At 38.7% G+C, this 12,264-nt stretch overlaps 1 protein-coding gene across 4 annotated transcripts in view; it reads left to right on the top strand.

The window, feature by feature from the left end:
- The window catches only part of EPS8 (epidermal growth factor receptor pathway substrate 8), a 193,140-nt gene extending 181,242 nt beyond the window's left edge, over positions 1 to 11,898 (top strand). For all 4 annotated transcript variants that reach the window (XM_047866638.1, XM_047866635.1, XM_047866636.1 and 1 more), the window contains 4 exons: positions 85 to 307; positions 7,367 to 7,547; positions 8,716 to 8,845; positions 10,622 to 11,898. In XM_047866638.1, the coding sequence (XP_047722594.1) occupies positions 85 to 307; positions 7,367 to 7,547; positions 8,716 to 8,845; positions 10,622 to 10,735 (648 nt within the window). In that variant the 3' untranslated portion in view covers positions 10,736 to 11,898. The remainder of the gene's footprint in view (positions 1 to 84; positions 308 to 7,366; positions 7,548 to 8,715; positions 8,846 to 10,621) is intronic.
- The last annotated feature ends 366 nt before the right edge of the window (positions 11,899 to 12,264 follow it).

The following is a 12,264-nucleotide window of genomic DNA, read 5'->3' as shown; positions in this document are numbered from 1 at the left end:
AATGTCCTGTTGAAGTATAAATTGTTTTCCTAGCCTAGGTTTTATATTTCTGCAATTTCTAATTAATTATTTGTCTTTTTATAGAAACAAAGGATGGAATATGGTCCAAGACCAACGGATACTCCCTCTGCTCCATCACCTCCTCCAACACCTGCTCCTGTTCCTGTACCCCTTCCTCCTTCTACTCCAGCACCTGTTTCTGTGCCAAAGGTCCCAGCAAATGTAACCCGTCAGAACAGCAGCTCCAGTGACAGTGGTGGTAGTATTGTGCGAGATAACCAGAAACACAAACAACTTCCGGTCGACCGTAAGTTTGCCAGGGGGGCAAAAATATACAGTTTCTTCTGTGAATTAAAAGCACTGCTAAGTAATAAAATATTGTTTATTATTAGTTCTACTGGTATTAAACATTATCCAATATAAATAGTGGTCCTTTATACTTGCATGGTACTTCACAGATTGCAAAGACTTTTCATCTAGTTTCTTGTCCTTCAGGTAGTTCTAAGAAGCATGAAGTTCTCTCTACTCTCTATTGTATACATGTCTATGCATATTCCACTATATTGTGGTGGTCGAATGCAGACTCTGGTGCCAGACATACTCGAGTTTGTACAGTGAACCACCACTTATGGCCATGTGACCTTCAAGAATTTAATAATCTTCTCTATACTTGAGTATCTGAAAAGTGGGGGAGAATAATGGCGTCTGCTTCATAGGATAATTGTGAGGATTTAATGAGGTAATGCATTTAAAGCATTTAGATCGGTCATTCTCACCCAGAGATGGTTATATACCCACCCCCCACGAGGGAACATTTGGTATTGTCTGGAGACATGTTTTCATCACAGTGGGGTAGAGGCTACTGGCATCTAATAGGTAGAAGCCAAGGATGTTTAGCAACATCCTACAATGAACAGATCAGTCCCCCTACAACAGAATTATCTGGTCCAAAATGTCATGGATGCCGAGGTTGAAAAACTCTGTTTGACTGTGACCAATATGACACACAGTAAGCAGTCAGCCAGTGCTCGCTGCTGTCATCCTCAGTGTCATAATCATGGTGTCCCGGCTCTTCTTCCTCATATTTGCGACACATACACACTCACACTTGCTTGAGAGAGTCAACCTGCCAATTCCAGCTTCAAATTTGCCCTCCAATTCAGATTTCATTTGATTTAGACTTCAACTTCATATTTTCATAAATTTAAGTTTGATTTTTCACATGAATGTTTCTGTGAAAACCAGATTTTAAAAACTAAAAGAAAAGACACTATGGCAAACCTTGGATTATCCTCATTAGTGCCATTAAACGGCAGTATAGATAATTTGAGAATTGAAGGTACTTCTAAGGTAATTTTTCTTATTATTTAATCTTCATATTATGTTTGTATAAGTATTGTAAAATTACTTTGCCTTACCTATATTTGACATGTAAAAATTCCTGGAACACTAGAGCCGGGAAGATATTTCCTCAATATGATAAAAGTATATAAACAGTATCTGTGTGTGTGCACATGCACCTGTGTGTGCGTATGTATAAAGGATGTCTGTCGTTCTTTCATTGTGGCCTCTCCTAGGTCTCAGTTCTGGGTTCTTCTCTCCATGTAAACATACTTTTACTGCAAATGATCAGTCCATTTCCATTTCTTTCAGTACTGCCCATATTGTTAGAGAAGGAATGACTCCCAGATTTGTCAAATCTCATCTCTGCCATCCAGATACAAGTATTGAACTGTTAACTTTAAAGCTGAGATTCGATGATTAGATTCAAAGTCAAATGACTGGATCCTTCACTCCAATTTTCACCCTACATTTTGCTTATTTCAGTAAATCAGAGCCACATCTATTCAGTTGTGGTCATTCTTGATAAATTTTTTTTAAAAATTTAAAAGAGGACACGTATGTTACTGTTTAGTTCTAGAAATCCTGGCTAAATGCCATAAGCATTAGCCTACTTTTATACATTACTTTCTTTCCCAAAGTAAAGTTGATCCGTCACCTTCTTATCTATATCCCGACCTTACCAAAAGACGAACAGAAAAGTGACGTTTCAGAGAAATGGTGAACTGTGCTGCAAAAACTGTGTGTGTGTACGAGAACATGTCAGTGTATATAAGCATAATATGCTGCTGAAGTTTTTTGAATGTTTGTGTATTCTTTTAAAAGATGCTTTTACTTTTTTTCAAAGACACTTAAAGATGTAGTTTTGAGATGAGAAAGTTCTATAAATATGTTTATTGATTTCCCTAAGGAAAATTTTTCTCCTAGAAATGAACATTGTTTTTTCATTTTTACCACAAGTTTATAACCCGTCCCTTCTTTGCTACGTCAGCATAGTGATCTTTGACACTGTGGACTGTAGTTAGTCTTTCTAGGCCTAGGTCAGACTCCATAGGCATCTAGCCCCCATTTGGAACAGTCTGTGGGTTGGGACAGTTTGTTCTTTGTCCTAGTCTAAGAAACTAAGAATAACCTAATGGGAAAGAGGCATAGTTTGAATACTTTCAAGATAGACAACTCTCCTGATAATTGTGACTCATCACTTTCAAATCTGTTTTTCATAAGTAAAAGGGTGACATTGGCATATAAAGTATAAACCTTTCTTCCCAAATTAACATTTGCATGTTTTTCTTTACAATAATAAAACTTTCCATGTATTTACACAAAGTTCTCTTTAAAGATATCTCACTCAGAAGCATAGTTTCATATTAAATAAATGTATTTCTTTTTCTAAACGAATTATTTTCGTGAAAGCTTTCTCCTGAGCACGCTTTTGGAGAACGGTTTTTCTGAATCAATGTTGGGGCTTCTCAAAAGTCTTTTAGATCCAGACAGACATACCAAAATGTGTATTTGTCGATAGCCAGGTTTCTCTCAAACTAAACCTTTTATGCTTTCCTATATTCTCTGCTTACTGCTTAGCCTTGTGATTAAAATGGAAGGAACTGGAAAGTGAATACTCAACTCAAAAAAAAAGTTACCAAGTAGCCATAAACAAGGAAAAAAGTTAGCATGCCTGTTTTATAAAATTTTTTTTAAACGTTTATTTTATTTTTGAGACAGAGCATGAACAGGGGAGGGTCAGAGAGAGAGGGAGACACAGAATCAGAAGCAGGCCCCAGGCTCTGAGCGGTCAGCACAGAGCCCCACGCAGGGCTCAAACTCACGGACCACAAGATCATGACCTGAGCCGAAGTCAGCCGCTTAACCAACTGAGCCCCAGCATGCCTGTTTTTAAAATTTAGCAGGTAGCAGGAGTGAGACAGAATGACACTTCTTTTGCTGAAGGTAACTATGGTTGCCTATTCAAACTGGCTGTTGGGAGCCATGTGTCATAGAAGCTATTCAAATTGGTTTATCGCAGGATTTAAAAAGGTTCTCCTCTTATCACTTTTGAAGAAACCAATGCTTTAGTTATTTTGCATTTCTTCCACTTCCTTTGAAATGTTAGTCCTTTTATTTGGATTTAATCTTTTGTAATCAGAAGTGTTATTTCAGAACGAGGTGTAGAGTTAGTCTGGTTTGTTATTGTGTGCTAGAACATTGCAAATGGAAACCGAAAGTCAGGAGCACAGCAGAAGTTTTTGTACTCCATGGAAGGTTATGCTGTGGACCAGAGATGTTCATGCAGTAGCTAAGTTAGTAGATAAGAAAACAAGTCTTTTAGTGTGGTGACGCTTTTTCTCTCTGATTTCTTTGAGATGTACTCATATTCTGTGTGGCAGTATGATGCAGTGAGTTAAGAGTTATCTAGTGAAACGCATGTAGTGTATTACTTAAATGATCAGTCAGTAATATTCCCTCACCCTCCCTAGCCCCCTCTTCTTTCTCCCTCTCTCCCTTCATTTCTCCTCTTTCTGTCTTTTGCCTTCTTCAGAAGGTTCCCAGAATGCCTAAGGCATTAAAATATTCGACTAAAATAACACTTTTTGGTTATTTCATATTTTCATTTGCTTCTCAAGGACTTGAACACTTTCTGAAACATTCTCCCTGGGGGTGAAAAAAAAGAAGAGAAAAGGAAGAGAAAAAAGACAAAAAAGATCATAGAACAGTGGTCACAAAAAGCTCCTTTAGAGGCCAGGTCATTGCCTGTTGCCAAGGTAATCAGTTAACTGGATTACTGTATCAGTTTTTGTATTTAATCCTTGAAGGTAACATACAAATAATGTATCTATATCTATATATATCTATATCTATATCTATATATATATAGATATGTGTATGTACATATATATTTAATATGTCTATTATATATGTAATATATATAATATAATCTGTAATGTTTTAAAATACACAAATACATTATTCCCTTTCCTATACCTTCATTTTTTTCCCCATTTTTCTCATAAACATATGTGCATATACACATATTTCCCATAAGCATAAAATGGGTGGGGGAGAGGGATAACATGTAACCTAATCAAAGGTAGATTCAATGACTTTGATCATAAAGCAACCGTGAGCTGAAAGTCAGGAAATCCAGTTCTAACTAAATTCTGCTAATTAACAACAGTGTGATCTTGATGCATCATCTCTCCTCTTTTGACCTCCGTTCTCTTAGCTATTAATTTAGGAGTTTGTATATGATGCCTTTCAAAGTCTCAGTGAAAAAGTCAGCAGAATGCCTCAGTCATTCATTTACTCAGTGAGCATTCGCTGGATATTTAACTGCTCCAGCAGTTGCAGGCAAACATCCCTTTTCTCTTCAGGCATGTATTTTGACAACAAGAGATGGCTGCCTAAGTGATTGAGTTGATGAGGAATATTAGAAGGGGGTAAGTGGTTTTGGAGAATAATAAAGCCATGTGGATGGGAAGTGTTGTTGGGAAGGGGGTTGCAATTTTAAATAGGAGAAATCTAAAGGAGGGGAAAGAATAAACTGAGTGGATTCTGGGGGAAAAGCATTCCAGGCAGAGGCCCTTAAATTTCAAGAGCGTCAAGGAGCCCAGCGTGAGTGAGAGCAGAGGGCTCCAGGGGACAGTGGAGTTACCTCAGGAGGTGGTTCTCTGAGGCCTTTCACTGAGAGTAATTTGTATTACTTGGAAAGGTTTGGAGCAGAAGACTTGCAATATCTGACTTATATTTTAAAAAGGCCATTTTAACTGTTGTATTGAAAACCGAATGAAGGTGCACAGGGTGCCATGGTAGAGAATAGAAGGAAGGCCATACATAGGCCCGTGGCTCAGACCAAGCCGGTCACAGAAAAAAATGGAGCAAAGTGGTTGGATTTTTCGTACATTTTGACGATAGGACTAACAGAATTTGATGATGGATTGAATGTAATAGAAGACAAAGGGGAGTCGAGCATGACTCTGTGGCATTTTGCCAGAGGAACTGAAAAAATAGAATTCCCGTGAACTGAGCTGAGAAGTGCAGCATAAAAGCAAGCTTCAGGAAGAAGAGAAGCCTTTCAGATTTGGACATGTTATATTTGAGCTACCTAATAGATACCCAAACGAATATATCAAGAAGATGGCTGGCATTTATGGCTTCAGAGTTCTGACTAGAGAAGTAATTTTGGTAGTCAGCAGCTTTTAAAGGGCATACGGCTCGTTGATGGAGTGAGGGCAGGCAGAGGAGAGGTCCAAGCATTGTGCCTCAACATTGCTTACTGGGGAGATGAGAAGAATCAGAAAAGGATACTGAGAAGGAGAGGCCAGCGAGACAGGAGGAAAATCAGGTGAGTGTGGTGTCCTGGAGGCCACAGGAAGAAGGCATTTTAAGGAGTGAGCACCTTCTTCATATGTTGCTGGTAGGTTACGTGAGACAGTGACTGGGAATTGACTGTAGTTTAGCAAAATGTAGTGGAGGGATGGGGCCAGAAGTCTTATTTTTTAACAGTGAGTTCAAGAGAAAATTGGAGAACAAGAATAGGAGTCAGCTAGTACACACAGCTTTTCATGGAATTTATGAAAAGGGGAGCAGAGAAATGGGCAATAGCTAGGAGGCACATGGGGTCAAGAAAGGGTTTATTTAAAGGCAAGAGGAACAATCACAAACTGATAGTATTTGTATGCTGATGAAATGATCCAATAAAAGAGGAAAATGGAGAACCTAGGATAAGTAGAGGAGAAATTAAATAGGCAGAGGAGAGGTGCCTGGGTGGCTCATTCGGTTAAGCTTGTGACTTCAGCTCAAGCTCAGGTCATGATCTCACGGCTCGTGAGTTCAAGCCCTGCATTGGGCTCTGTGTTGACAGATTGAGCCTTGCTCCTGCTTTGGATTCTGTGTCTCCATCTCTCTCTGCCCCTCCCCTGCTTCTGTTCTCTCTCTCTCTCTCTCTCTCTCTCTCTCTCTCTCTCTCTCTCTCTCTCAAATATACATATAACATTAAAAATAAATAAATAGGCAGAGGACATGGGGTCTAGTGCACACATAGAGGGGTGGCCCTTCCTTAGGAGCATGGAAACAGTTCATCCATAGTGTAATAGGGAGGGAGGGAGAAAGAGAGAAAGGAAGAGAGGGAGGGAGGGAGGAAGGAAGGAAAGGGAGGGAGGAAGGCAGGGGGAGGGAGGAAGGAAGGGAGGGAGGAAGGAAGGAAGGAAGGAAGGAAGGAAGGAAGGAAGGAAGGGTGCACGAGGAAAGTGCTGGTAGGTGAACCACTAGGGGAACTTATGGAGGTTCTCTTATAACTTATTTTATTTGACATTAGGAAAGTGAAGTCATCAGTTCAGGGTGAGAATTGGGAAATGAGTGTTGGAAGTTTGCAGAGAAAGAAGATACTAAATACTTGTCTAACAGTGGTCTAGGGCACTTGTCTTACTTGGTCTAGGGCAGATTCTCAGCCTTGTTGACACAGGACTGGATAATTCTCTGTTGTAGGAGACTGACAAGGACACTGTAGAATGTTTTGTGCATCCCAGGCCTCTACCTACTACATGATAGTTGCATTCTTTCTCCTCCTCCCCTCTCATTGTGCCATCCACAAGTGTCTCCAGTCATTGCCAGATGTCTCTGGGGTCAAAATTTCCCCCACTTGAGAGCAGGGGCCTAAGGAAATGCAGTGCGATTGTCAGGAAACATTAACAGCATGGTTGAGGTTCATATTCATGAATTTAACATGAGATCATTCAGCATTGTTGTGTTATATGCAGTGTGCAGGTGCAGGCACAGAATAAGCAGAAAGTGAGACTTAACAAGGGGTGGAGTTTTGCCAAATGAGTACAAAGAAGAGAGAGGAGAAGAGCCAAGGAGTGATTTCAATAATTGATCATGAGATTTGTACTGGTTGAGGATGAAAGGGAAGATGGTGGGAATGCTAGATTATAAGTCCAGTTGGGGTCAAAGGATTTTTGGCACTGGGTTCTAGAGAGAGTGACGCATGTTAGGGGTTTTCAGAAATAACCTACTCTGTGTTGGTGTCTAGGAAGGAAATCTCAGATGGAGGAAGTGCAGGACGAGCTCATCCACAGACTCACCATTGGTCGGAGTGCCGCGCAGAAGAGGTTCCACGTGCCACGGCAGAACGTGCCAGTTGTCAATATCACTTATGACTCCACACCAGAAGACGTGAAGACGTGGTTACAGTCAAAGGGGTTCAGCCCTGTGTAAGTGTCTCTGGGAATACTTTACACTTCTTTGTGTAGAATCTGCCTTCTTTTCAGTTTGGTCGCTAAGACGCCACAAATGACTCTTTAAAACTTTGGGAAGCCCAGACTGCACGTGTTCCATGCTCAGGAAATAGCTATAGATATTTACAGCTAAAACTCTATACTATAATAATAACTACAATTTGGTGGTGCTCTATTTTGTAGGTGATGGTGTCTGCTTACCATCGGTCCCTTAAGCAAACTGTCAGTAGCTTTGAGGTGGTAGCTTCCTTTCCCTCACATCAGGTTACACAGGGGAGGACAAAGGTCTTAGCTAGACTCCCCAGACCGTGGAGGACATATCTTTTTATCGACTGCAAAATTTAGATTCTCAGCCAAATAAAAAAATAAGTTACCTATCGTAGATTATAACGTAATAGAGCTTTTCCCTTGGTAAACCCATGGTAAAGATTCTATTTATAGTCTAAAAATCTGAAAATAATAAATGTGTATTTGATACAATGAACTATTTCAGTAATACATATTTAAGGGAACTTTAATATTATAAACTCACATACCCAACATGAGTGAATGAGATACACAGGTTAGTCTGTTGCCCGGTTACTAGAAAGTTATCTGTTCCCCCTATGAAGCCCTGTATTTCAAGGAATTGGTACTCAACAATAATGGTACTAAACACAATCAGCTCCTTTTTGATACTTCATAATCATCTTATATAGCCTCAAGGTCATCATCACGAGAGTCCCTTGTTAGTGCCGTAATAAGTACCAAAGTACCATTTTTTTTTTTTTTTTCCAAAGTACCATTTTATAAGAGTTTCATTGTATGGAACACTTGGAAAAGAGAGGTTATAGCAGGACCAGAAAATTTTTTTCTTTTGTTTTAGCTAGATAATTAAAAAAAATTTTTTTTAACATTTATTTATTATTGAGAGACAGAGCATGAGCATGGGAGGGGCAGAGAGAAGAGACCCAGAATCCGAAGCAGGCTCTAGGCTCTGAGCTGTCGCACGGAGCCCAATGCGGGGCTCAAACTCACAAGCCACGAGATCGTGACTCGAGCCAAAGTTGGACACTCAGCCGACTGAGCCACCCAGGCACCCCATGTTTTACCTAGATAATATTTTTAATGCTGCATTTCTTTTTCTTTCTTCTGTGTTTTTCAGGACTGTCAATAGTCTTGGAGTATTAAACGGTGCACAGCTTTTCTCTCTCAATAAAGATGAACTGAAGACAGTCTGCCCTGAAGGGCCCAGAGTCTTTAGCCAAATCACTGTACAAAAAGCTGCACTAGAGGTAGGACTTGTCAACCTGAGGTGGTGTTTTTCTGCATTAATCAGGAGTGTGGTCTGCAAATTGAAAGCTCTGAAATCAGCTGTTGATGTCCACATTGGTTATTTTCCCTTTCACAGAGAGCTGAATTAGATTTGACTCAGCTTTTACAAATTTATCCTTGGAGACCATCAATGACCATTTGCAGGAAGATTAATTTATCATAAATGCTCCTGTAACATGAAGCTTGGAGCATATGCTTTTGAACAGTTAATGAAAAGCCCAATGTGCTGATTTTATATGCATTAACTACTTCTGTAGGAATTTAAATTTTGACACGATAATGGACATTCACTTCTGAGTAAATGCCTTAAGAGGCCAGAACTCTTTGGCCTGTTCTTAATATTGAGTTTGGAGGATTCCAGTAGGTTAGTGGTTTTAAGGTCTTAAAACTCTGGCTTTGTGTCTTAGGTCTTGTTATATATCTAAATAATCAGAGGGACAATAGTAGGTAGGGATCCCTGAAAATAGTGCTGAAGAGTAATTATTTAGTCCTAGCTGTGTGTACAAAAGGAAGAGAATGAATGTTTTTTAGATTGAATATCCTTAAGCTTCCAATATCCTATTCTTCTTAAAATGGGCTGTGTAAGAGTAGCAGTTTCAAACTGTTATATCTCACAGCTCTTAATAACTTTCACAAAATTATGCTTCGACTCAAATGAAAGGATATTGGCTTTGGTGTAAAATTGATACATAATTTTCTCTAGCAGGTGTATCATCTAAATTCAACAGTTAAATAAGTCAGACTGAAGTAGCTTCATGCATGCGACCCTGTAACCACTCTTAGGAGAAATTTTATTTCCTTGGAAATGTTTCCTATGGTCCTGATCTTGGGAGTTCCATATTAGATGAATCCCCGGGGTGTTCTGTATTAGGCTTTCTTTCTATTGAATATGAATAAGAATTATATCTTTTCTGAGGCAGTTTTTTTTTACCATTATATATTTTAATTTTATTGAGAGTATATAAAATTACTTCTTAAGAGTAGGATAGAAAGTTCCAGAATTCCCGAATTCCTTGGTTTCAGACTGCCTATACTTTGTCCTCAAAAGTATCTCTTGATCTCTGGCTTCCATTCCTCTGGATGTGAGCTGAGGCGGACTGAGTACCTGAGGTTCTTCACCTTCCTCAACTGCCTTCCCATTATACCCTTCTCTTGCATCTAGTCCATCTTTTACATTACTCATCTGAGTTGCCAGAAACTTCCATTGATGAGAGCAGAATAAGGAGGATGCACAGGGATCGTAGGTAGGGCTTGGCAAGCAGGAGAGCTGACATGATGTCAGAGGGTCAGAACCTTCGTGTATTCTGAAGGGAACTTTGGCGTATTCTGAGCCCAGTCTCTGAGCCTAATTTAGAATCCCCTAAAGGCAGATGAACATCTTGCTGGACTTAAGAGGGTTCTTTGATAATTCACCATCTTATCATGTTTATTGTATACATATTTTCTTTCTCCCAGGGAGTCTGGGGCATTCCACATACATTATTGATTTATCTTTATCATGTTCAAGTAAAAGGCATAGTGAATGAATTGCCTTAAGACTTCCCATAAATGAGAAAATGATTCATGTGATGGATTAGTGAAGTCCAGAAGCATCACTTACAGGAAGGGCAGCCTTCAGTTTTCCCCAAGAGATATTAGAGGAAAAACAAAGGACTTTTACCCTGAACCATTTCATTACATGACCTGCAGCTTGCACAAACCAGTAACCATCTTGTCTGACCATGTTTAATTTTCAGGATAACAGCGGCAGCTCCGAGTTGCAAGAAATCATGCGAAGACGACAGGAAAAAATCAGTGCTGCTGCTAGTGATTCGGGAGTGGAATCTTTTGATGAGGGGAGCAGTCACTAATTTGTTTTTAAACTCCATTGAAATGTTTGGCATTATTCCAATGTGCTTTGTTTTAAGAAGCCATGAAGGGAATGTCAGATCCTTATTTCTTGGAATACTTAATTTATCACCATAAAGAAACAATGCAAACATAAGAAATCAGAGGACTTGTTTCCTGGCCTATTATTTTTTATTAAAACTGAATAATTTTAATAGATGTTCTGCCCTTGGGAAATATTTTGCCTATTTTACCAAGGTCAGGTTTCCTTTATTGGATTAATTATTTCATCCCCATCTCAGTGGATAAGCCAGCATTTTTTTTTTTTTTTGACAGTGGTGAATTTATTTCTTGCAGCAAAACAAAGATATTGCCCATGATTTAAAATCTGTTGATTTCAGTTTTGCCCATGACTCTGGTGTCTGTCATTCAGACTGTAGCTTACTGTAGGCTAGCCTCTGCTTACTTAGGTCTCTTCTTTGACATACTCAATGATAGAATTATTTACATTTATTTAAAGTTCTTAATGCCAACAGTTTTTTAAAAAAATCAAAACATTTAATGAACTGTAAAATACAACAAGGCCTTGGACATGCAAATATAAACCTATGGAACATTCCCAAGACATTTTATGTATCATGGCTCTGTTGATCACAACTCCTTGTATAGCCTGTGTTTTGATTTAGTTTATATTCTGCTTATTATCTATATTGTGTTCTTATATATGAGAAAGCACAAGTGGAAAAGAGGTCATATGCCGTCAGAACGTATCACAGGAAGTAGCCCACATTGGTGTGCGTCACAGTATTTTGCTAATGAAAGCCTCAGTTCTGAATATTGATATAAGTAGTTAAATGGATATTGGGGCCATTTTATGTGTTTATCTGTGTCAAGTTTTTCTGGTAATAAGAAACACTTAATTTACACATATTTTAATCCTGTGAAAGATTCTAGATAGAGAAAAGAAAGATACTTAACCTTCAACAAATGTTATTTTTGGAAACACAATTTTTGTCATTAAATGTTATATTATTTCACATATATAAAACAGATGTTATGTAAGAATGTTGTATATTTTAACATAAATCCATTTAGAGAGATTATCTAGATTCATTAATTTTCATAGTGCCTTTTTCACATGAGTCAGCTGGAAAGTCTGCAATAAACAGTATTTGCTGTATGTTAATAAATGGCTTCTGTCTCATTGACAAATGGGGTCTTTGGTATGTAGACTGTGGATCAGGGTTGAATGGAATGGGAAGAACAGAGACCGCCCTTTTTTTATTTATTGTGTTTTTGATTGATTTCCAGTATATTTCGGAGTGGGTAAAAATCATTCTAGAATACTTTATCCACTGGTTTCTCTTCTTTCCACCTCTCTTGTTTCATTATCTTTTCCTTCTACCATCTAGTCAGAACTGGTCACAGTAGTAAAAACAAAAGTGCACGGCACTTACGATTACTAAGTGCTTCCACAGAAATGCTTACTGAGGTTTCTGCAGTAACTCTCTGAGTTTTATTTTGTAGATAAGGAAACAGCTTCCCAGGTCTA

Source organism: Prionailurus viverrinus, chromosome B4, assembly GCF_022837055.1.
Source record: "Prionailurus viverrinus isolate Anna chromosome B4, UM_Priviv_1.0, whole genome shotgun sequence".
In the NCBI taxonomy this organism is placed as follows: Eukaryota; Metazoa; Chordata; class Mammalia; order Carnivora; family Felidae; genus Prionailurus; species Prionailurus viverrinus.
This window is presented reverse-complemented; position numbering and strand designations above follow the sequence as displayed.